The sequence below is a fragment of the Daphnia pulicaria genome, chromosome 3, assembly GCF_021234035.1.
Source record: "Daphnia pulicaria isolate SC F1-1A chromosome 3, SC_F0-13Bv2, whole genome shotgun sequence".
Lineage (NCBI taxonomy): Eukaryota > Metazoa > Arthropoda > Branchiopoda > Diplostraca > Daphniidae > Daphnia > Daphnia pulicaria.
In genome coordinates this window covers 6,130,028-6,156,308 of record NC_060915.1, presented here as the reverse complement: position 1 = coordinate 6,156,308, position 26,281 = coordinate 6,130,028, and the positions used below count along the sequence as shown (strand labels likewise).

Here is a 26,281-nt window from a genome sequence, read left to right as displayed (position 1 = left end):
TTTCAAACCACACGGACAAGCCCCTCCTTTTGAAATGGAGGAGAGAAAAGACTCATTCGACGTGTGGGAGACTCAATGGAAAATTTTTATCGACCTGTCCACCATCAAAGATCTGGTCCCGGGGCCACAACAGCCAAAATACATGGCGACTCTGCTATTATCCTGCATGTCGCCAAATACGCTGAAAACTGTAGTCAACGCCGGCCTAGGAGCCACGGTAATGGAGGACGTCACCCAAATCATCGAATACCTGAGAGAGCGATGCAAAACCGGGAAGAACAAACGTGTTTGGCGCCAACAATTCAAGTCCTGCACGAACCGAGAAAATGTGAGTTCGAGACGTGCTGCAACCGTTGTGATTGCGTAGCATATGCTGGACCAGTTTCTTTTTGGCCTGCACGACAGAGAAGTGCAGCTAAAATTATTCGACATCGGACCGACTCTCACCATCGACCAAGCCATCTCTACAGCCCGCACATGCGAGACGTCGAAACTCCTAGCCGAGCAACAATCGGAGCATCAGTACAAGGAATCAAGCCAAAGTCGATGTACCAGAAACAGAAGTCCGCCAAAGTCACAACAGCAGCAGCCACAGCAGCAAAAGCGGACGCACCAAACAAGCCAACCGGGGTATGTGAAGTTGTGTGAAGTGAGAACCAAACAAGCCACTTGCGACAAATGCGGCCTCGAAATCCGCCCAGCCGGCCATTATTGCCCGCCATTACGCGACGTGCAGGAAATGCAATGCCTTGGGATACTTCAAAGCCGTCTGCAACGCCAAACCCAAAATGGCAGCCATCTACGTCAATCAAGTGTCCTCCGCCGAAGACGACAGCGTCACAGTTTCAATCAAGGCCAGAGGAGAACCAGCCACAGAGGTACAATATCCTAAAAAAAAATCCGAATGAATTTTCTTTTTAAAAGCCCCCCTATCTATATTACGGGGAACTGCGTTGGGCTTTTAACCCAAATTTAGGGGGTAAGGAACAAAGCGAAAGGTGGGAAGAAAGAACCCTTTCTCCCTTCCAAAAAAAAATAGGGAATAGCCTTAGGCCCACTGTCCATTTTTTGAACAAGTGATGAGAAACCCCAAAAGCTTCCAAATTTTCCATCAAAAACCGGGGAAAACTGGAAAAACTCAAAGGAACCGCCCAAAGTCGGTTCAATCAGTTTTTTGCGCCATGAAAATTCCAGACAGTCTGTCTGATTTCATTCATATTTAGGGGGGAAGGGAGGGGGAAGACATGACCAGTGGCTAATTCATTCTTTTCCTTTCTTCCCACCTTTCGCTTTCTTTCTAGCCCCCCCCCCCCCCCAAATTTGGGCTAAAAGCCCAACACAGTTCCCTGCAATATGGATAGGGGGCTTTTCGACAATAAATCGCATTCGGATTTTTTTTGAGGATACTGTACGTACACTACCAGACACTGGCTCAACCCTCGACGCCATCCCACCGTCTGTCTACCACCGCCAATTTCAAGACGTACCACTCGACGCCGGCATACACGTCGAAACCGCAACCGGCAACCACATCAAGTCACTCGGGTCCTTCCAAGCCCAAGTCGACTGGAAAGCCGACGACGGATCGCCCAGACCCGTTCAGTCAACCGTCCATGTCCTGGAAAACCCGAGACAAGCAGTCTTATCAAAGACAACGCAGCAGAAATTGGGAATGATCCCCGTCGACTACCCGAACGTCCGAGTACATCAAGTCTCAACCGCCCGCCCGTTGGATGAACAAACACACAGAGATATGTCCAAACAAACAGTCCCCACCTTGGCTTACTACGACCCAACACGGCTGACAGCACTCCACACCGATGCCTCCCGTCTACGTGGACTCGGATTTATTCTCAAACAACAACAAACAAACGGAGATTGGAAGATATATGGTCCAAGCTGGGTCACGTCTCATCGTCCCAGCCAAATCCCGATATGCAATGATCGAGCTAGAATGCCTCGCAGCGGCCTGGGCCATGAAAAAATGTAAGAGTTTTCTCGAAGGCCTCCCATCATTCGAAGTCGTACTGGACCACCGGCCATTAATCTCAATCCTCAACGACTACACACTAGATCAACTAGATAACCAACGCCTCCTCCGTCTCAGACTGCAGATGTATCGATTCTCTTTCAACGCCAGGTGGGTATCGGGTAAAGAGAATGTCGAAGCCGACGCCCTATCTCGTTCACCAGTCGACCAACCAACGGAAGCCGATCTGTTGGGAGAAGGACTAACATCCTACACGGCCCGTACATCAGTTGTCAACATGATTGCCGAATGGAGTGGATCGAAAGAGGGAACAACGGACATGACCCTGGAGGGTATCAAAGAAGCAGCAGCAATAGACCGGGACCTTCAAGACCTACGCGAAGTTATCATGAATGGATTCCCATACGAAAAGACCAACTCGGCCGTCAATGTCTGTCCCTTCTGGAACAAGCGAGAGAGCCTAGCAATCGACGACAAAGACGACATGATTGTATGCGGCGCAAGAGTCGTCATCCCACGAGCGAAAGTGCCGGAAATATTGAAGACTCTAGTCGGGATGCACCAAGGCGAAACACAAATGCGCCAGCGAACCCGACTATCAGTCTACTGGCCCAACATGGACGTCGAAATCTCGAATGCCGCCAAGAGTTGCGATAGCTGCGCCAGCCATCTCCCATCACCACCAGCAGAGCCGCTCCGCCCACACGAACCAGCAACAAGGCCCTTTCAGTTTATCCATGCCGATATCGGAGAAGACGACGGTCGACATTTCCTTGTGATCGTCGACCAATTTTCTGGATGGCCAGACGTGACATTGTACGAGGACAAGAACACGACAGCCAACCGCCTAGTCAACAGCTGCCGGCCACTATTTGAAACCATGGGAGCGCCAGAAGGATTCTGGTCCGACAATCAGCCATTTAAAGCAGCCTTTTTTCAGGATTCTCTCGCCAAATTCAACGTCTCCTGGCACTCGTCGTCACCCCACTACCCAAAATCCAACGGCCGAGCAGAAGCAGGAATAAAACAGATCAAGAAACTCGTCTGCGGCTCCAAAACCGATGGCAGAGTAGATCCAGACAAGATGGCCAAAGCCCTGATGCTGTTTCGGAACGCCCCCCGCTGCGGCGGTGGACCATCACCAGCCGAAAGCGTATTCAACCGACCGATTCGCAACGGTCTTCCGTCGCACCTCCGCTCTTTCACCAACGAATGGCAACGAGAGCCAGAGGAGCTGGAACGCCGTATGACTGCCAGCCGCGAGAAAAGCAGAGAATTCTATGACGCCAATGCCCACACTCTCGCAGCCCTTAAAGTCGACGATCACGTCCTGATCCAAGACCCAGACACTTCCAGGTGGTCCATTCCGGGCAAGGTAATCGAACATCACAACACCGTGTCGCCTTGACTATGATGTGTGTCCTCGTCGCACATAAGAGATAAGCGTCAACAGTTGGCGAAAAAAAAGAGAAAAGTTTTAAACGCAACGGCGAAATGGATAAATAACTCTTTTTGCCCCCCCCCCTCCGTGTGTGTGTGTCATGCCTTTCGTCTGTCGAGGAGGCCGCCCAGCAGCCAGCAAACGTCGTCGATGTATGGAAATACTTTTAGCGAACACACAATGTTGTTAAAGATATTTTTACTTCTTACATACCAGATAGTTAATAGGGAACACACTGAATACAAGACAAGCAGGTTTACCAGTTAGCTGTATTGAATGAGAATAACTTTACCATACAAAACATGTAGAGAGAGTGAGACAGAGATTTCATGTAAATGACAGCAGGTAAACCAACAGAACTGTAGATAGGAAACTTGGCACAGGGAGATCAGCAACAGTGCCATCTGGTTGACTAAAGGGAAGAGGGACTTAGTTTGAATACCCTCATGTTTATTTTCAACACCTACCCTCAAACTGAGTCCTCTTCTACATCAACTATTCCAAAACTCTGCCTCATGGTCTTGAAATGCCCAGACTTCAGAGATTTAGTCAGTACATCCGCAAGCTGGTCCTTTGTTCCTACATACTGTAGATCAATCACTCCATTATTGAGTGTTTCTCTTACAAAGTGATATTTTATGTCAATGTTTTTCGTTCTTTGATGGAACTCAGGATTCTTAACTAAACGGATCGCGCTCTGGTTGTCACAAGATAGAGGAATGGGTGCAGGTTCTGCTAGCCCAATCTCCTTCAGAAGACGATCCAAACTGCTTCCTTCGAGGCCTTACACCAAGCAATATATTCGGCTTCTGTCGTCGAGAGGGCCGTACATCTTTGACATATACTCGCCCACACTATAGGCCCACCACAGTCCACAGTATAGGAAGATGTACCCTGTAGTTGATTTTCTATTATCCACGTCTCTCGCAAAGTCAGAATCACTGTAGCCAATGACATCTATATAGTTTCCCTCCTTGAACAGTAGTTCATGATTAGGCGTTCCTGAAAGGTAAGAGATGATCCTTTTCACAGCGTTCCAGTGTCCATAGCCCGGATTTTGACAGAACTGCGACACTTGCTCCACGGGCTCTTCCTGTCATCACTTTTTCTCTCGGTTTTTTGCGACATGCTGGAGCTGAGTTGAGTGTGCGGGTCAGCCGGTATCAGTTTCGGGTTGCAGCTCTCCATCCTAAATTTCTTTAGCAGCGCTAAGAAGAATTGAGGTTGTGTGACTGCTAGCTCTTTTTTCTGTCTGTCACGGTGGATTTTCAACACTAGAAATCGGTCTGCGTCCATTGTCCAAATTGGAAACTCCTTTTTCAGTTGGTTGATGATCTGTTGAAGGCTTTCTTTCTTGTTGCTGCAAGCTAATCCATCATCAACGAAGATCGCCAGAATCGTCATCTTCTCCCTTTTTATGGCGATAATAAATACACGGGTATGCTGTACTTCTTGTAAGACCAAAGGTAACTAGGAAGTCGTTGAATCTTGTGTTCTACACACGTGGTGCCTGTTTCAGGCCATAAAAGCTCTTGATAAGCTTGCAGACTTCCATTTCTCTCCCGGGTACTAAAAAACCCTCCGGCTGGGACATATTTCTTCGTCTAGATTTACATACAGGAAAGCAGTCTTTATATCCAGTAAATTTGTCTCATAATCAAGTGAAGCAATTAGTCCAAACACAATATAAGGAGTAAAAGAGACAGTATTATTGGAGAAAAAGACTTCAATCCCTGTATCCGTTGCTATCCCAATTGAATAAGGATTCGCACCTAATCCACGAACCAAAAGGACTCCCCTCATAAATCCCACACATAAAGAAAATATTCAGTACCTCCAACACAAAAATTTTCTTTTTAAGTTACAATACCTTCCAGTAATTTTCCATTTAGTACTATAGATGACATAAGCACGTCTCCTTGTCCAATCACTGGTAAGCTTGTACCTCCAATACCAGATATGTTCCTCTCTTCCGGACCAACTGGGACAAAATTTATGAGTAAATCCCGTTTGTCTGTCATGTGTTGGGTGGCACCCGAATCGGCAAACCAATCGACAGATCTTCTTTCCATAAAGTCCGCAGAGCATTTTTAACTGTATAGGACTGATTCTGATTTTCTCCGTAATTTCAGTTCCGTCGGTTCACCATTTCTGTTTTCCAACCCATATATTGGCGTTTGAAGTGGCCCGGTAGTCCGCAGTGATAACAAGTGACCTAAGACTGCTGATTATTGTCCTTCAGTTGAGCTGGGGGTTTTTGTGTTGGCTTCCTATTACTGTAAGGATGATAATTTCCCCTCTGATGATTTACACCTCTGCCGCGAACAGGACCTCTGCCACGTTGACCTCCTCTTGGAGTGAAGTGGTAGCATATGCATGTTGCGGTGGACAAGACCCATCTGGAGTACTCAATTTCCCAGCAGATCCAGGTTGTTGGGACAAAAAGGCACCTTGGGCATCATTTTCCAGCTTGCTATTCTTAGTCCTGGCTTGAGTTTCCTCCTTTACCAGTCGTTTTTTTAGTGACGAGAGTGTCTTGAGTTCTTGTGGGGTACTGTCCCAGGCCGCCAAGAAATACTGAAGTCTGGATGGTAGGGACACTACGATCTTAGCCATAATCTGCGTGTCATCCACAGCGGCCCCAATGCCCTTCAACTGTGCAGCAATTTGCTCGATCCCAGCCATGAAGTTCATAATCGATTAATCTGCACAGACATATTTTAGTATCATGAAACAAAACTTCATTCCACGGATGATGAATGAAATGAACATATCTAATGTCCATGGAGTGGATTGACTACAAAAGTTTCTAATACAGGTTTATCTACCTCGCAGCAAGTTTAAAAATATGACTTTGATGAAAATTATTTTACCCTCAACTGGTTTGACGGAGAAATGCTTCCAAAAAAGTAGTGATGTTCTCGTTTAAATAACGACAACGAAAATAACGTATTAACGAGCCTCTTTATTTTTGACCACCAGGGGGAACTTTTTTTTCCCTCAAAATTTGGAATTTTCAATTTTGGGATGACCACCTACTAGCGACTTAGCGATCCCCTAGCGAGGAATTAGCCAATTAGGTCATTATTTTCGCTACATCATTTGGCATAACAGGCCTACTCATTACTTCATTAGAAGCGATTGTCAGAACAAAGGCATGTGGCACAAGCGACACAAGCCAGCTCAGTAAATCGCTTTTTGACAGAAATAAATAAAATGCAAATAGACGACGATTTGAATTCAGATAATGAGCAATCTCTTCTGAACAATAGCAGTAATAAAAAAAGCCTCGTACATGCATATTTCATCTATGATAAAACAAATGATACAAATGCAATACTTGCCTGGCAGCTGTAAAGGGTTGCAATACAACGAATCTCGAAAACCATTTAAAGACTAAGAAACACAAAAGTAATGAATATTTGGAATATCTGAAAGACAAAGAAAATGCAGCACTATCAAGTAACTCTAAGAAAATTGTCGGGGCCAAAGCTAAATCTTTGTTACAACCAACACTTCCTCAGGTTTAAAATTTTATCGTACAATTTAGTATTCTCAATTTCTAATGCTTTCCCTTTTTCATTTCAGATTGAAATTAAAAAGGCAAAATACACAAGAAAACACACTAGGCAGCTTCTTCTCAGGAAAAAGCTTGCTTTTGTTGTTGCAACTACTTCGATGACTACATCTATAAGTGACAACAAAGATTGGCAAGCATATGTTGAGCTGCTTGATCAACGACATGAAATACCAGGAAGGCAAGCATTGGCCAAGGATATTTTAAGATTATTCAAACAGGCCAGAAATTTAGTGAAAGCTCAAGTTCAGAATGCAGTGTAAAAACCTAACATGACTGCTGACATTTGGACGAAGCCTGGGATGAGTTCTTCATACTTAGGTAATGAAACGAATATGCTTTATGAAATTTGATTAGGGAAGAGAACTTTAATTCTTAATTAAACATTTAGGTGCACTATGTTTTCTACTATTCAGTAGAAATTTTCACTGTGACTATTCACTATGTGAACGCTGAACACGAAATCGAACATGCTGTTCTTGAGTTGCTTCATTTTCCATCGCCACACACAGGGGCTGTAATTGGTGATTTGATGAAGAAAGTGATTACCGAATGGGGTTTTGAGGTCCCAATCATTGTAACCGATAATGGATCCAACATGGTCAAGGCGTTCCAGGTCGTCTCAATACAAGAGGACATCGAAGCAGTTATTGATAGCGTTGCCACTGGAAGGACTGAATCCAATAATGAAGATAGCCAGGAAGAGGAAAGTATTTTCTCAAACTCAGACTCTGATGAATCTGACGATAGCTGTGCCCTGATGCCAAACATTGATGGCGAATCATTTGAAGACAACTTTCTTGAAGATCAATTGATTATAGTCACTCCATTGCTGCCTGAATCCCAAACTGTTGCCATCAGTGAGGACCCTATGGATCAAACGGAATGCGACCCTAATGAAGCGCTTTTAGAGAAGTTGAAAATTGATGAAGATGTTCTACAGTTTCTGGAACACGAGAAACAAATGGAGAATGCCATCGGCCAAATTATGATCGTACAGAAAAAATCAAAACGTATGAGACGTATTCCCTGCCAATCACACTCCCTTCAGCTTGTTATGGCAACTTTCGACAAGTATCGAGTGGAGCATTTGCACAATCCTTCAGTCATACCGTTCTTCTTAAAAGTAATCGCCCGTGCGAAGAAATTAGTTGCGAAATTCAATTGTTCAACCAAAGCTACTCCTAGGCTCATCGAGCTTTAAAAAAAAACTTGTTGGTGATGTTTCAACTCACTGGTCCTTACTTCCTTCGTCCTCTACTCTACTCATCTACTACTTAAACGTTTACTTGAGCTTCGAGATTCGGTTACAATTGTTTGCGAGGAACTCGACATGGACGGGCTATTAAATACGGAGTGGGCTGCGCTAAAAAAATTGTTAACCTTCTCGAGCCATTCGCATCATACATGCAGTTAGTCAGTGCGGAAAAAACTGTTACGTTTTCGGCAATAGTACCATGTATCGAGGAGCTTCGACTTCATTTAGAAAAGGTAACAAATTTTCATATTTATGCAAATTAAACTTCTTGCGTTGTATTTAAAAGTTTTTTACTTCAGTTATTTATTTTTATTATTTTTTTTTTTTTATTTTTTTTTATTATTTTATTTTATTCGATTTCTATAGCGCACTTTACAACTACATGATCAAATGACGCTTTAGTTAGAGTCACTCAAGAAAAGATGTACAATTTGGGTCATTTATAACATTTACTGAACAAATAGTACAGTTATTTCAATAGTTACAATATATAGTACAGTATATATAGTTCAGTAGTTACAATAGTTATTCAACAGAGTTTTAAAACTCTTCAGCTCCGTCATTTTCTTTATGTTATCCGGCAGGTCGTTCCACAGCCTCGGACCCATTCTTGAGAATGTGCGCGAGCCCAGGTTTTCCTGGTGGGACAGCTAGATCACTAGAAAACGACGATCTGAGGGTTCGTGGTGGGTTGTAACGCTTAATCAGGGATGACAAATATGGAGAGGCATATAGTTCTCAGATGAAAACCCGTTGTTCGCAGGAGTTTGTGATGCTATGAAAAACGACCTTAATCATCGATTTGATTTCATGATTGACGAAACTATGGACAATTTCGAATGCCTGTATCTCCTTGCAACTGAGTTGGACCCTAATTATCGACTTTTTGTTTCTGGAGAAGCTGCCGTGCAAAACATCGTCACACGAAATATAAATAAAACTGCAGAAGACTTGGTATTAGGCTAAATATCGTTTTTAATGAGGTCTCACCGTCTCACTAATATTTTTTTTCTTGTCAAATATAGGGTCTTGAGACAGGTCATTACGAGGATAACGAGAAAGTGCAAGAGGAAGAGAGAGAAACGGGAACTGAAGGTCCAAGGAATCTAGATGCACACGAGTTTAAGTTACTATATGCAAAAACCGTGAGTTCTACTCCTGAATCTCAGTTTCAAAACCCTGGGTAAAGTAAATCTAAGATACAGTTAGAACTGTTAAGTTATATCGCAATGGATTTGGAGGTTCATGTTTTATGGGTGGAGGGAATCCGCCAAAAAATCGACTCTCTCGCTTTTTGGACAAGTCATGCCATCGTTTTCCATATTTATCCAAGCTAGCTTTCACTTTGTTAGCTCTTCAAGCTTCTTCTGCCCCATGTGAAAGAGAATTTTCTGGTGGTTGGCATTGTGCTGGTAGAAAAAATCGTACTGACAAGGATAATCTAGCTGCCAACGTTTTTATTAGCTGTAATAAATACATCCTGCGTCCTCTTTTATTATAAAATAGGCATATCTTTTGTCTACGAGTTTGTCAGTTTACCTTAAAGTTTTCACCGCGAACTGTTTCTTTTTAAAACTCAGTAATTTTTAATTTTTAAACGTGTTATGTTAAGAAATACATGCTGATTCAGAGAAAACTAGGTTCTAAAAAAATTGTAAGGTAAACGATAACGGTCGCAAAAAGAGAAAAATGCGACACGTTTAAATTAACGAAACGAAGAACGAAACGAATGAAAAATTGAAAAAATAACGATTAACGATAACGATAACGAATCCAAAAAAGCACTACGAAACAACACTACAAAAAAGCTAGATGATACACTTCTTGTAACATCCAATGATGAGGAAGACCTGGAGGAAGACTTGAATAAATAGATAACGAAAATGAGGAAGAAGAATACGCGCGCTGAAGCTTCCGAGGAAGACGATTTGACAGCTGACGATTAATTCTTTAAATGTCGTTGTTTTTCATTAATTCTCTAATGTCTTAATATTCATAATCCAGAATGATATACAAGTTCAACTTAAAACTTCACATACTCTTTTAAAAATAGTGGCCAGGTTAACAGTGTTGCCAAATAAAAAAATAGGAATGGAGGCCAGAAATTAAAAGTTTTAACGTCTCTGGTATATTTAAAGCAACACATATCGACGTCTGTCGTTATGCCATAATTATAAGTAGAGTTATTTTTAAGAATTAAATCACATTTCTTAAATAAAATGTGAAATTTCACAAAAAGTATAAACTTTGATCGCGTCTGTTGTATTTAAAGCAACCGATTATAACGTCTATCGATGTGCCGTTAGAATCAGCTTATTTTTCTTCATTTTATCACAACGAAGTTTTTTTATCTTAAACAATTTGCGTTTTTGACAAATCCCGGAGAATTCGGGAGTGAACACTGGGTGAACGCAACCGATGTGAGTCATCAGACGCGCCATTTACTATTTCTACCACCCTCTTAACCAAACCCAAGTGTCAAACCTTCTCTTAAATGGTTTGCGTTTAGTTCGACAAGGGCTCTCTGACTAGATGCGGCCATCTCCCCATCACCACCACGATCAACGCCGACCCCATCAGATCCTCACCCAAACCACCTTCATGGATTCTCTGTAAGGCCAAATGGCCCAGCAGGAACGCAGACCTATCCCACCAACTCGCTTCAACGTCCTTCAAAAACCAAACAGTTCCTAAAAAATTATTAAACTCATGAATGGATGCGATCACTTCCGCGAGTGAAAAAGTTTCAAGAAATCAACCCAGTCCTTCCACCTTCCAAAAGAGCCCTGTCGCCCTTGGTGGAACTCAGAGTGCGAAGCCACCGTGGAGAACGTGAATAAAGCCGAAAGAGAGTGGCGTCGCTCACCGCTATCTTCAGACAAAAGAGCCACCTGGAAAAAAAAGCCGGTGTGGCAAAAAAAAAGACTCATCATCGTCGCAAAAAATCGCCTAGAAATCGTTTATATCTAGCTTCAACCCCCAGGACGGCGATAGAACAACTTGGTCGTTCATGAAAGCAATGGTCGGAAGAAAAAACAACTGCATCTTGGCCATTCCACCCCTAAAAAATCTACACGACGCCCACACACCATCAACCCATGAAAAGTCCTACTTCTTTCTAGACCTCTACGGATCATCAATCGATCACTCTCAATACGACGCTATCCTGAAACCCATCATCACGTCACGCATTGCAGATAGACAGCCAAACGATCAAAACAACGCCTTCACCGAAACGCCTTCAACGAACTGGTGCAGTCCCTCAGCAAATCAACAGGCATCGACCAAATCCACTACGATATGCTAACCAATTTATCGCCCTCCAACAAAATCAATGTCCTTTTTAACGTCAAATATTCCAATTAATTCGTCCCCGACCTCTGAAAAAAGACACTGTGATCCCCCTCCTGAAGCCAGGAAAACCCGTTGATTTAGTAAGTTCCTACCGCCCAATTATCCTCACCTCGTGGCTAGCCAAATTATTCGAGAGGATCGTTACTACCCGCCAATCTTGGTTCGTGGAACCGAAAAAAACATCATAGGCTCAGAGCAAGCAATCTCCAGGAAAAATTGATGTACCACAGACCTGATCACTTACGGACCTACCTCATACCTAATCAAAATCGATCATGACATAAAGAGGAGCTTTAAAGAAAAAAAAACTAGTGTAGCGGTTTTCTTGGAGATTAACAAAGCTTATGACACCGTCTGGACAAATAGCCTCCTATCCAAGCTCTTAAAAGTAGGTGTCCACGGTAACTGCCTGAACTGGATCTCTGACTTCCTTCGCGATCGCTCAGTCGTCATCAGAATCGGCAGCCACACATCACATCAGAAAAAGATATCAAACGGAGTAACCCGAGGAGCAGTTATCAGCCCACTTCTGTTCAACATTATGCTATACGACTTCCCTCCCCCCATCTAACGTAAACCGCCTACTATTTTGCCGACGGCGTCACTATCTAGACAATAGTCAAGTGCCCCATCGACGTGAAAGCGACAACTACATCGAAAAAGTGTCAAGATGGGGCTGTAAATGGAAATTAAAATTTTCGGCATCGAAATACTCAACGGTCTCATTCACTCGGCTGTATGAACCAACGAGACGACAAGACGGCCCTCTGCTATTGATAAACGGCCACCGCATCCCAAACGGCCCTAAAGTAAATTTCCTAGGACTGATTCTAGACTCAAAACTGCTGTGGAAAGACCACATATGAATGGTGGTGAATAAATGCATCCGTCTCAAGAACGTCTTCTCCATCATCTCTAAATCTACTTACGCCCCAAAATCAACAGCTTGTGCACCCTCTACAAGAACTTAGTCAGCAGCCGCATCGATTACTGACTACTAGCCTACAGCTCCGCCAGCAAATCTCACCTACAGAAAATCGACACTGCCTCCCGATTTATACTCAGAATTATACTCGGATTTAAATCTTCCACACCCACGGAAGTTATCTACGCTGAAACAGGTATGGACCTGAACAGGTCTCCGATAGAAGAAATGTGGATAGGAACTAGGTACCTCGTCAACCTTAGCCAGCACCCAGAGAATCTGGCGTACCAAACAGCCAAGTCTCTATTTTATACTTCCTAACAGTGGCCACTGAGATGCTACCCAAGCCTAAACTAATATGCGAAAAAATCAAATCAACAACCCCGGCCCTTTTCTAACATCCAGCAGCCCTGACGGACCAACTAAAAAACCGCTTTCTCCATGAAGCCCACCCAACAATCGCAAAATGGTTCCCCATGCGAAAAAGCATCAGCAAACCAAAATGATGTCTAACACCTATTTGAATCTATGATATCTGAAATCATTGCCCCTGACATCATGATCGACACGGATGGTTCAGTAACCCGAAATACCATCGTCACTTCGTGAGCCTTCTACATCCCTGCACCTGACTCCTCCGGCTCCTTGCGCCTCACAGCAGGATCAAGCATCTTCTCTGCAGAGTTCCATGGAATCAAACAAGAGCTTTCGATCAAATACATCTACGACCCCCATCACCAGGAATCCACATCTTCTCTGACTCGAGCGCTGCAATCAAAGCCGTCTTGTCCACGTAGACCCCAAAAAACCGATGCATAGTTGAAATCAGGAACCACCCACTGAGTTGCCACAAATCATGTGGAGCAATCGTCACACTATTATACTCGATCCCAGCTACACCGGTATAGCTGGAAAAGGAAAAAAAGATTGGCTAGCGTCTGAAGAAGCCCACTCACCTCCCTGAAACTACATCGCGAACGAACTCTCCCCGGGAGAATAATTATCTATACTAAAAAAAAAGAATGGGGGATTTCCGTCCTACTCAACCTGAAAAAATGCAAAAAGCCCAGTGTCCTAATGAAAAGCAAAATAGGCATCATTCCGTGGCATCATACCAAAGACCATGCCTCTTCAACTTGCCTCCACTGCCTAAGATCAGGCAACACCCACCTAAATTCGTTCACCCACCAAATCAACAACGAAGCGAATCCCAGTTGCCGCTTTGGCTGCCCAGAAATTGAAAACCACGTCCTAATCGTTCTAAAAAATCGTCCTAAAAAAGTTTGCCCACCAAAACGCCCTCCGCCAACAATTTCAGTCCTTCTTCCCCCAAGAAAAACTCCTTCTCAACTCTGACACCCCCTGGGCCTCGATCCCAACATCTACCCAAGACTACAGCTCAAAATCAACAACCTCCTGTCAACCTGCATAACCAAAACAAACATTCACTTCACAGCGTAATGAAAAAAATCCCTCCACCAAGGCCTCACCTGACTTAAAACGACGAACGAGGTAACGATACGAGGGGAAGGAAGTACAAATGATGCATACGTGCGCCGCTGCATATGACTAGGGGACCAGGCACTTTTTTTCGGTTGTGTGGCTGTGTTGGCGTTCCTGAGCCGACCAAGTGTGTCCAATTTAATGTGAACCTCGCAAGGCTGCGCGAGGGGTAAGTGAATTGGAGACGAAGGGCGAAGAGACATCTCCGCTCATGTCTTCTCCATTTATGTTCCCCATTTCTTCCAGATTTTCCGTTTCTGGACCGTCACGTAACGTGGCTGCCTTTACGTACGTACCTTCGTCTTTATTCAATTTGTGTGTGTGTTTAAGTGTGTGTGTGCGTATATCTCATTTGGGTGTCCCGTAATTTGTAAAGCCCGTCACGGGATCTCTTTGCTGGATACTTTCCAACTCTTTCCGTCAGTCGCGTGGTCCGGAGGACATTTTGTGCCCCCGACGATTTATCCCGTGTTTTTGTCATCGTGTTCATTGCCGTTGGCTGGCAACTGGCAGCACGTCCCGGAATACATTAGCTCGAAAAACTCGCTGTGTTTTTTGTATTTTCCGTTCCGTAACTTGCGTGGTGTGGCAACAGACTCCAACTACACCGGCTGGAATTCCAAACACTCACTTTTTGCTTTAAAAAATTTGAAAAGTACCGAGTAAATTACCCAAACAAACAATCAAAGCCATCGGGGACCAAAACAAAATTCTATCGTGCCTCTTCCATGGCAAATCAGCGGGCAATCGAAACCCGCCAAATTCCTCAAATCAGAACAATTAAAAAAACCAAAACTCAAAAAGAAGGCCCATCATCAATCAACCAGCTCCAGTATCAGCCCTACGCACTAAACTCCAAGAATCGACACTCCACGTTAATCAACAAGGTTGTCAGCGTCCACAACTAAATCCAAGTCAGAAATCCAACGACAGCTGGACAAACAGTCACAAGGAAGAATCTCGACAACACAAGAATCAATTACTTGCACACAAAAATACGAGTGACCACTAGAAATAATCCAAGTTGGAAATCCAGCCAGGCAATCACTTTACCGAAGAAATAACGGAACCACAACAACAAACGACGCAGCAATATAGGTGAGTCGCCTCTCTTTACGAGGGCGACCACGCGACTGACCAACGAAAGAATTTTCAATCGCTGATCCACTCCCATTCCTCCCACCAGCAAGCACCCCCTCGAGCATTGCTAGACAACAAATTAAAACTACAGAAAAAACTAAAAACCATTCCCTTTTCCCCCACCTACAAAACAAAATTAAATTAACCACCAAAGAAACAAATCGAAAGATACATTCGCAAACCAGAACTGAGGGTTTTCAATTAGAAGACAAGATCTCTACTAAATCCGGCTACGCCGGTTATATGCAGACGCACCTACCCCCCATCACATCCTATCACACAGTAAGTCCCGGAACGATTGTAACGGCCATAATAGCTAACACCGCATGAGGCCTTCGTACCCAGACCTTATACCTGTCGGCCGAAAGTATTGATCACACGGTCAAGCCTTTCGGGCAACAGGTCGGGAAACGGGAGTCTTTCAATAGTCATGTTCTCCGTCCCACCCCCCTCGACCCGCAGGCCGAGGGACGCGGTGGCGGAAATCGACACTGAAGCCATGTTCTACAGCAGCTTCGATGCCACTAATGGATATTTTCAGATCCCCCATCACGCAGCGAGCCAGCATCTTTATGTCCACCACCTTTATGACGCCCTGGGGACGTTATAAGTTCCTGTGTGCCTCAATAGGCCTCTGTTCGTCGGGCGATGAATATAATCGGCGGGCAGACGCCGCCTTTGGCACACTTCAAAACATGGTCAGAGTGGTGGATGACATCCTACGTTTCAACCGGTCATTCCCGTTGCATGTCAAGGGCATGTGCGCGATTTTACAGGCCGCGCGTGCAGCGAAAATCACTCTCAACGTGGAGAAGTTTAAAATCGCTCAAAAGAAGCTGGTGTGGGCTGGCTATGAAATTCATCAAGGTAACAGGGTAACAGTAGACCCAAGCAAATTACAGGCCATCGCCAAATTCCCCCAACCCACCAATATCACGGAGCACCGGTCCATTTTAGAGTTGGTGGAGCAGCTTTCGGATTTTTCAACGGAAGTTGCGGCTGCAAAAGGACCCTTCCGCCCTCTTTTGAGCACCCAAAACGCGTACGAATGGACGGAAGACCAGGAACGTTCGTTCGAGGTGGTGAAAACAACGCTTTTGTCACCCCCCGTGTTGGCCCATTTTGATCCTGGCCGTGAGACCGTCATTAAAGTCGACGCGTCCCGAACAAAAGGTATGGGATACGCCTTACTGCAGACAAAGGATTTCTCCCCGCCATATCCTAAGGCCATGCCGCGGGTAGGGACAGGCCATGCGATCAATTTTTTGGGTGAATCAATATTTCAAAACGATGAATTTACCTGTAGAACCCTAACACTTTTTGGAAATTAAAAATCAGAAAGATAAAGACTACTTTTTCATCTTTCTGATTAAAAAAAAAAATAAACCTCCTACGACCAACCTAAGTATTTAAAAAAAAATGGCGGGCGTCTCTGTTCGGCTCCAATCCGACGGCGGACCACAATTTGACTTAGGAGCTTTCCAATCCACGCTCAAAAGATGTGTGTGGGGCGTTGTGTGGAGTAATTCCACCCCATATTACCCACAAAGCAACGGCCATGCGAAGGCCGCGGTCAGCGCAATAAAGGAATTGGTGGAAAAATCTCCCCATCGGGCGACCTATCTTCCGAGGAGTTTCTTCAAGGTGTGCTTGAATTTCGTAACACCCCACGAGCAAACGGAGTATCACCGGCCTAGATGGTTTTTGGCCATCAAACTCGGTCGATTATCCCGGCCCATCAAACGGCATTTGCCGACAAATGGAAAGCCGTAATGGACGCCCGTGATCGACAAGCCGAAATCAACGCCGCTGTAAAAACCCGCTACAACGCTAGCACCAAACCCTTATCACGGCTCCCGCTTGGGGCCCAGGTACGCATACAGGACCCGAAATCTAAAAAAATGGAGCCATGTAGGCGTAGTAGTGTGACTTGGCCGCTATCGCGACTACCGCATTAAATTCGCCAGCGGGAGCGTTCTATGGAGAAATCGTCGATTTCTCCGGCCCATCTTTAGCGAGGAGGACGGCGAGATTAATCTCGATACCGTCGCCAACAGAAGTGCAGGTTTCTCTGATGGTGATACTCTCATTGGCGGTAGCAGCGACGTGTCCGAACCAGGGAACGGCAAAACATCACCACTTCACAGCGACATCCCGAAGCAGAGCGACGGAAGTAGAACCCGGACGAGCTCACATCCGCCCCCAGTTCGCCTTAGCGATCGCATCCGGAAGAAAGCCATATTCGATCGTTAGACACTAAAGGATTGTATCCCGTATGCAACACTCGCCAGTTTCCCCCCCCCCCTTGTCTCTCTTAACCATACGATTTTGGCATCAATGTCTATCGCATTCTATAATTCACCTTTTCTCTTTACATCGCTTTTTATATTTCCACGCTGTGTCGATTCTATCTTCAAATATCGCCAAGTTCTCCAATTGTCTATTTATCTGTGCCATTCCATCACACCTATGTCGTCAGGCGATAGCTATCCTAGTTCACAACCATCCCCTACATGTCATACTAACGAAGGTCAGATGACGTCAGACCAAATCTGACATTATGTGACCTACGTCAATTGGTCAGACAAGGCGGGGCGGACAATTGTAGCATACATCATCTTGACTCAAATGCTGCGTTGCCGCGATGGCAAAAAATGTTAGAAAAGATGTCGAACAGCCCTATATCGTGTCATCTACCGTGTATTTGCTCAACTCCTCCCCGTAGGGGGAGAGGCTTATGGACCTCGGTAGCCTAAATGATTTAGAGCCAGCAGACGATAACAGAAATTGTCTTAATCGTGTACGCATTGTCGTGTACTCTATGTTATTTCAACGTTATTGCACCTTTATTTTGAAGAAATTAACTACTTCTTATGTAAATTTTTTAGATAATCAAAATAAATAAATACTGGACGTGTTAAATTATTAATTAGAGTCCATTTTTTTTTATATACTGTATAGACTATATCAATTATATATAATAAAAAATTTTATATCTAGGAAGATTATATCGTTTTATTTATAGGCATCAACAAAACTAGGCCTAAATTTAATTATAATGCAATACAGTTATTAAAATGTTCCTTTTTCTCATTCAACTTCCACGCATGGAAAAACGTCAAGGAAAAAATTAATTGGCGGAATATCGTTTGAGTTTTGATAGTCTTCTAAATCAGAAATGTTGCGAATATGCTATAGTAGCCTACACTGCCGATCTTTTGAAAATAATAAAAATTTTGCGGAATAGATGATAGCTAGATATAGTTATTAAAGTTTTTTAAACCTATGCTTCAAATAGGACTTCATTATAAATCAAATTATAATTTAGGATTCTATTGAATAAGAAGTATTTCGAAAAATGTGTTGATCCCGACATGGACAGGATTGGTGTATGGGCAGGGCACCGATGGGCAATGCGAGTACAAGGCTATAAGGCAGTGACTCATTTGAAATTTTCTCATTTGAATACAGGCGCGGAAATTTTGAATGCATTTTATTTGTCACGCTCCGCCTTACCTAGTACCCGCTTCTCGTCGATCCGCTCATCAAGTCGAAGGAGCTGCAGGAAGAATATCTCAAACTCCACCAATAAGTCCTCGGCTTTGTCAAGGTTCATTTCCTTAATTTTTACGCAGGAATAAACCAGGAAATATCCAATGAACTAAATGTTTATTCTTATTTTTGTTGATTCTACAGGACATTCTGATTGGAGTCAACACCCAAGTGGCCGAGAAGGAGCGCAGCAAGTCGCGACTCATACGCTCCTATATTAGGAATAAAAAGTTAAAAAAGTCAACCTCCTTTTCCGCAATAGACATAGACGACTCATGTTGGAGGGTGAGGCTGAATAACACAAGGGAAGTCCCTTCTGAGTCCAGCTAGTGACAGTCGTCGACTCGTCGTCCTTTCGAACGGATTTCTTCCTTCAGGAGTCGAATTATCAAAAATTTGATTTCGCCACGACAACAAAGTATCGTCCAACATCAATTTGTCATTTCAATTAGTCTAAAAGTTTAAATTCTTTCCAGGCCGGAGTCATTTCGCTGCAGAAGGTCCCTGAAAAAGCCGGCGCGTTCAGGAAACTCATAATATTTTTTGATCAGATTGATACGATCAGAGCGTCCGTGGAACGTTGTCCGGAAGCGGAAGATGAGAAAGCGAACGTTAGTGAAGGCACGGAGCAGCACAAGATCCGAGAGGCCCAGGATATAAAAACCTGCTATTTGATCGTCATTCTGCGGAAAAGGATCTCGACAACTTGGCAGTTGGTTAGAAGATATGATGTCCTTTCAGCAAACTGGTTGAGCTTTTGGCCAGCACCGAGGACAGCATCAGCTCTCCTGCTCCTCCTGGGCTCCGACCGACTCCGACAGCACCCCGCCCAAATAAAGTCATCTAGTGGAGCAGGGATCAGGCCAAGAAAACTTTATCCCAGGCCAGGCCAGCATGAAGGAGCTCCACCGTCTATTGGGTACTAATGCTCATATATACTAACATATACTATCATATGTACTGCACCTATTTTCGTGTCCAGCAACACGGCAAACTGGAACCTGTCCCGCACGTCAGCTCAGTGGGCGAGAGACACACAGACACAGTGCGACACGTTCTCGATGCCTCTATACTGCCAAAACGGGCCGAAACGTTCGGCACGGATTTCATCAGAACGGAAAGGATAAGGACTGCGTCAAGAAGTCGGCCACCGATTTGACGCTCGTTGAGTCGACAGCAAACGCGGATCCCTGTTTGATTTCGTTTGATCCGCTTTGCTGATAGAAAGCGAAAATGGTACAGATAAATGTACAGGTAAATGGTATTAGAAACAGACGTTGGATTCAGCGGCATCTTCATCTCTAGAAGCTTATTAGATTTCGATTGTCTAATGGGTACAGAATTCCACTACCTCTGCAAATTTAGATCCGGAATTCAGTTTCTCGTGGATGATTTTTCTGATATTTTTTTTTTTACATTATGAGATCAAAATCTAAAAAATTTTAAATTTGGCGATTTCCTTAATGAATAACGATTTAGAAGAATTTGATGGTATTATATTATTGTTGACCGTGCATATGGTATTAGTGTTGACCAGCAACACCCCCTCAAATATCCCCAAACATCATTGGTGGTGGTTTTGACTTTTGAGCAATCAAAATGGGAGCTGCAATTTTGTGTTGGATTATTAATAAAAACAACAGCTCCGAAATTGAAAAAAAAAAATTGGGGGGAAATTTAGTACCGGTAATTTTTTCATTCGTCTTAACAGTCTTCATTTTTGCTTTCAAAATTCTTTGATAGCGCTTGCACTTGCGTTTGCTTTTAATTCATCTTTATTGATGCCAAATTTAATGTGTTCTTCTTTATTTGTGTTTGTGATGGGCGCATCATACTCCCCATCACTTACTTGACTACAGTTCGGACTTTACATCAGGTAACGTGTTTTGCGCTCGAGAAACTACATTGCTGTGTGTGTTTTTTTCAAGTTTTTTCTCCTGGTTAAACAGTTATAAAAATGGTTTACATCCATCCAATCAATAACGAATTAAACGACAAGGTGTGGCACCCATTATAACTTTACGCTCATTTATGAAAATTGCTAACTCGTAACTTTGCCTTTTGTTGGGGTAAACATGCACTCATGATGTCATGGCAACGGAAACCAATTTGAAGGCAGCACTTTCAAGATCGAATAAAAAGGACCCAGCATTTCGCAAGTTTTCGTCATTCTCGCTAAAACTGTGTAGATCGTCATGTCTGTCTTTGAACAGCTTCGTCCGTTTGTCAGTCTATGCCAAGCGTGTGGCATGATACCTTTTACTGTAGAGCAAGATTTAATTTCGAAGAAATTTGTCAGATTCACCTTCTCTCTTAGACATCTCACTACCTGGTGGTTCATTTTATTATTAGTTTTGCAGTTAACAGTTTCTGTCGGATTAATTTATTCATCAATGAGTCAAACAATAAGTTTATCAATTGATCCAGATCTGCCGATTATGATGGCTGTTGTGTTTGGCGTTAATTGGGTGTCGATTTCCTCTCAGTTCTTAATATCTCGTTGGATAGTGTCTCATTACCGTCAACTACGAAGAGCAGTTGAGGCCATTCAAGAAGTCGAGAGACTATTTGGAGATCCATTTATTAGGCAGCACAAGAGCTCTGTAATGACACGGTTTATCATTGGCTTTTTTCTCGTTGTTACGACGGTTAGTGCACCTTAGTACTTAAAAACTTGATCATCATCCACAGACCTTTCATTGTCAACCCGTGTCAACCTTTGTCACTTATTAAGTTAAAGGGATACTCATTATTTTTATTTTCATTATTCTGTATGAATACTAATCTTTTTTTCGGTTGCAAAACCGCATTTTATTAAGGTAGGCAACAGGTACGATATCAGTGTTCACACCAATATTTCAGTCAGTCTTGCCGGCAGCTATGGACGCCTTACCAATCAAAACAGCAATACTCTCATTTGTATTTTTAATCTTCGTGATGTTTGATAGCACATTTCTCTTGGCCCACATTTGTTACTACATTATCGCCCATTACACGGAACTCTTATTACCATACTCGTCCTTTGGAGTTGTCGATAAAGACCAGATACCAACTTCTTCCAGAGGGTACGAAGAATAATTTAGTCCTCTTTTTTGGAGTTTTTATCTTAAACGTTATAATTCGGATGAACAAATACAGGATGGAGAAAATTGTTAAGAATCAAGCAACAGAAGATAACGAGTTGCCGAAACCCGTTGACGCAAGGATACTGATGGATTCTGTTTAGACTTACCTTATGTCTTCTCTATCCTCTATATATGGTGTCCTACTCCTCGTTTTAGTGGCCCTACTCTATCTTGAATTATTGTCCTCCAAACTACTTGGTATGTTCTAACAAATTATCCTACTGTATTCTAATTTGTTACAATGTAGTACACTAAAGTGAAACCCAATACCGTCGTAAGCTTATGTGTCAACACATTATCGCCTCAACAGGTTATGGGCCCAGTGTTACGTATTAGCTGAATCTGTGAGAACAAATTACAATTTTTTCTTCTTTCCCTCGAATTGTAGTACTAATCATGGCGAACAACGCCCCAGTGGGAAACTGTCTCAAAGACATGGCCCACATTGTGAAATTTGATGGCACCAACCACTTCGACTGGAAATACGAGTTCCTAGGCATTCTAGAACAGCATGGTCTCAAGCACTTGATTGAACCAACTGCTGGCGGTGACATCTTAGCCCGACCCAATGTGGTAAACTTTTTTTTCTTCTCCTCTCCTATGCATGTACCTATACAGTTACTACAGCAAATTTTACTCTAACATGCATAGTGACTTATTGATTTAAACACGAAATATGTTGCATTGGTGACCACCTAAAGTTACACCCAAAGCGATGCCACATGTACAGACAATTCTGTCTAGTCAAAGGTCCCACACACACACATTTAACTCATTTTTCTCCCCCCCCCCCTTGGTACTTTCTCCTCTCTTCCTAAGTAATAACTTCACTTGAGTAAAACTAAATTTAATTTGTTCCTATTTCTCTCTCGCTTTGGAACTCAGTCGTACACCACATGCAACATATCTAGTGTCTTAACTCAAATTAGACAAAAATCAAATATCAATCAAATCGACACGTAAACATTGTCGATCAAGACATTTGCCTGCACATTATTCCAATTCCATTCAAGGAACTAAAACAACTATATTATCCTATTCAGGCCAGAAACGCAGACAATGCAATCACCAATCAGGCAGCCATCGACCTGTGGAATCAAAAAGACATCATCATTCGAAATTCAATTTTGATTTCCATCGATTCTAGTCAGAAGCAAAACCTTTACGGGCTGCCAACAGCCAGAGAAATGTGGGTAAAAATCAGCACCCTATTCGCTGCCCAAGCTGATGAGATTGAACAACAACTCATCACTAGAATCTTCAATTATCAACACAATCCAGGTCTATCCTAATCATACACATTAATCGATACAATTCAAACAACTTTCGCTCTATCGAAATCAAATGCAGGAAAGGATATTAGATATCACATCAACTGTATCATGAACGATGCTAACAAACTAAGAGAGATGGGCAGTCCCCTGCAAGACAAATACATCATCAATAGGATGTTGCAAACACTACCTGAGAGTTACCGACATGTCCGTTCAGCATGGACCAATGTCCCTAGAGACGAGAAAACCATCGATAATTTAGCTCAACGACTGATAGCTGAAGAGGGAGTCGTGGCATCCTATGCAGTACAGACCCCAGCACCACCTACCAACTCAGTCGCATTCCAAGCCACAGTTCCCGGTATGATTTTAATTTTCTCTCGAACCGAAGTCAAGTATCCATTCATACTAAAAATCAACTCCCTTCTTAACTAATAGAATCCAGGGTTGATAACGCCCATTATGCAACAAATAGAGGAGGCCAAAGAGGCCGAGGACGTGGCGGCTTTAGAGGACGCGGTGGTCGTGGCAATTATGGAGGGCCTAGAGGTGGTGGTGTTAATCAACATGCCACAAAACAAGAAGGCGCCAATCTAGAAACCCCCCAGAAAATCTGGAACTGCATTTATTGCGAAATAGATTCCCACCACACGGTTGACTGTAGGAAATTGATTTCCGCCCGCACACTCGCAAAAGAACATTTCACTAAGAAAGACTCTGGGTACCCCGCTTCTGCATGTTACTTAGCCAGAAGTGTCTTCGACTGGTTTGCAGACTCAGGGGCGACCTCCCACATGACAGACCAACTGTCACTACTAATGGATTACCAGCCTATTGAACTCGGTTCCTGGATGGTCACGGGAATTGGAGGCACATCTCTCCCTGTACACGGACAGGGAAGTGTAAGAGTCATTACTGAGGTACAACCACACCTATCCGTATAAATGTATAAAGTCCAGATGATCCATTACTGAATCCCAATTTCTCCTACTTTATTTTAGAATGAACTGGAACGAGTTATCTCACCAGTGTTGCATGTACCTGAGTTAGGTACCAATCTATTCTCTATTGGCTCTGCCACAGAAGCGGGCATGAAAGCTGTCTTCACTGGCACTAGTGTAAACATTTTGAGCCCTGACGGCAACATCTTCGTGAAGGGTGAACGTGCAGCTCGTACTATGTACCACCTCAAGATCAGATCGAAAGTGAACATCGACCACGCTGCAGCTGCAACATCAACGGGCCAAAGAGTCTCCCCTGAAATACTACACCAGCGACTAGGCCACGTGAATTTCAAGAATTTAAAACGGATGGCGACACAAGTACTGGTTGACGGGCTCAACATTTTTCAATTTACAGAAGAAGAATGGAAGACATTTAGAGAAATAATCTACAAGTGTTTCGGGTGTGCCCAAGGAAAAATGCACAAGACATCCTACAACCATCCCAGCACACATGCGGCCCAGGCCTGTGGGGACCGAGTACACACCGACTACTGCGGTCCGATGTCCAACGCTTCGTTGGGGGGGAGCCCGATTCTTCGCATTATTCAAAGATGAATGGACGGAATGGTTCGACGTCTATTTTATGAAGAATAAGTCAGAAATCCCGGATCATTTCGAATCATTCAGGATAAAGATGGAGACTCAAACTGGATACAAGATTAAAGTCTTACGATCGGACAATGCTGCAGAATACGTAAGTGCGAGGCAAAGTAACAGATTGACTGAACTAGGAATCATCCATGAAACGAGCGCCCCATACACACCACAACAGAACGGAGTGGCCGAACGGGAGAATAGGACTGTAGTGGAGATGGCAAGATCAATGCTGTATGCGAGCAGAAGCAAGTTACCACCTAGCCTCTGGGCAGAGGCCGTTGCATACGCGACCTACATTTTAAAAAGGATCCCGTCAAGCAAGTCAACTTCATCCCCGTTTGAAAAATGGAATGGAACAAAACCGAATTTATCACACCTTCGAATCTTTGGATCAAGAACCTTCGTCCACGTTCCGGATGTAAAACGAACCAAATTCCAACCGAAATGCATTGAAGGAGTTCTAGTGGGCTTCTGCGAGTCTTCCAAGGCCTACCGTGTATATATCCTAACACAACGAAAGGTAGTGATTAGTCTGGACGTCATCATTGACGAATTGAGAGGATACGAGGGAGAAATTCCTTTTCCGAATGCAATTGACTTACTAATAGACTCTCAAATTCAGATTGATCCTTTCACTGACCAGAAAATTGAACCGGCTCGCGCAAATATTAGAACGACAGAGAATGAAGATGAAATCATGACTGAAGGGGTTGACCAAGTGAATCCACATGCAGCTGAAGAACCTCCTATTCGTGATGCCCAAACCGATTACATTCCCCCTGGCGGAGCTATTACAACAATGGAAGTAGATGAACAGCGTACACCTACCACCGAAGGAAATGAAGATGAGACGACTGGAAGAGAACGCATGGAGATTGATGGGCCAGCACAGCAGATTGAAGTACCAACCAACCAACTACAACAGATCCAAACTGATTCAGAAGTAGGACTTCGACGATCGACTCGTATGCTCAACCCTAAATACATCAAGGTAAAAAGTTTCAAAGGGATGTCTGCTGTGGTCGACGACAAAACTGTTGACACAGTCACTGAAGAGGCATTCAAAGAACTCACGCTGGACTACGACATCAACAGAGAATCATTCCAACCAACTAGCGCCTTACTTCTGGAACCATACGTCCCTATTAATTATAATGATGCCTTGACTTGCCCAGAATCTGAGAAGTGGAAAGCTGCGATCCAAGACGAATACGACTCCATCATGGACAACAAGACGTGGCAGATCGTTCCACTTCCGAAGAACCGGAAGGCCATCAAGGGAAAATGGGTCCTTGATTTCAAACCAGCCCACAAGGGAGCAGCAGCGAGGTACAAAGCCCGATTTGTTGCTTGTGGCTACGCACAACTTTACGGGATCGACTACTTTGCAACATATTCTCCGGTCGTGAAACAGTATTCAATTCGTCTCGTCCTGTCAATAGCAGCAGCCAAAGACCTTGAAATGGTCCAGCTGGATATCAAGACCGCATTTCTCTACGGGGACCTCAAAGAAGAGATCTACATGCTACAGCCAGAGGGGT

General features: G+C 43.6%; 2 protein-coding genes across 2 annotated transcripts; both read left to right on the top strand.

The window, feature by feature from the left end:
• Positions 1-1,820: 1,820 nt before the first annotated feature.
• On the top strand, positions 1,821-3,398 carry LOC124328688 (uncharacterized protein K02A2.6-like). The gene has a single exon (XM_046787488.1). It carries the CDS (start codon positions 1,821-1,823, stop codon positions 3,396-3,398), a length of 1,578 nt encoding a protein of 525 aa, XP_046643444.1.
• Positions 3,399-7,280: 3,882 nt separating this feature from the next.
• On the top strand, positions 7,281-24,698 carry LOC124328687. The gene is made up of 12 exons (XM_046787487.1): positions 7,281-7,329; positions 7,425-8,021; positions 9,030-9,220; positions 9,292-9,449; positions 21,689-21,805; positions 21,879-21,960; positions 22,113-22,194; positions 22,254-22,438; positions 22,909-23,146; positions 23,216-23,500; positions 23,578-24,059; positions 24,141-24,698. The coding sequence occupies exons 1-12, from the start codon at positions 7,281-7,283 to the stop codon at positions 24,696-24,698; spliced, it is 3,024 nt and encodes a 1,007-aa protein (XP_046643443.1).
• The last annotated feature ends 1,583 nt before the right edge of the window (positions 24,699-26,281 follow it).

Bases quoted from the DNA above. Each gene is read 5' to 3' on its own strand.
- LOC124328688 (XM_046787488.1), top strand. From the start codon at position 1,821: ATGCCTCCCGTCTACGTGGACTCGGATTTATTCTCAAACAACAACAAA.
- LOC124328687 (XM_046787487.1), top strand. From the start codon at position 7,281: ATGACTGCTGACATTTGGACGAAGCCTGGGATGAGTTCTTCATACTTA. The intron at 21,806-21,878 runs GTACGAAGAATA...GAACAAATACAG, and splicing joins ATACCAACTTCTTCCAGAGG to GATGGAGAAAATTGTTAAGA. The intron at 22,439-22,908 runs GTAAACTTTTTT...TATCCTATTCAG, and splicing joins TCTTAGCCCGACCCAATGTG to GCCAGAAACGCAGACAATGC.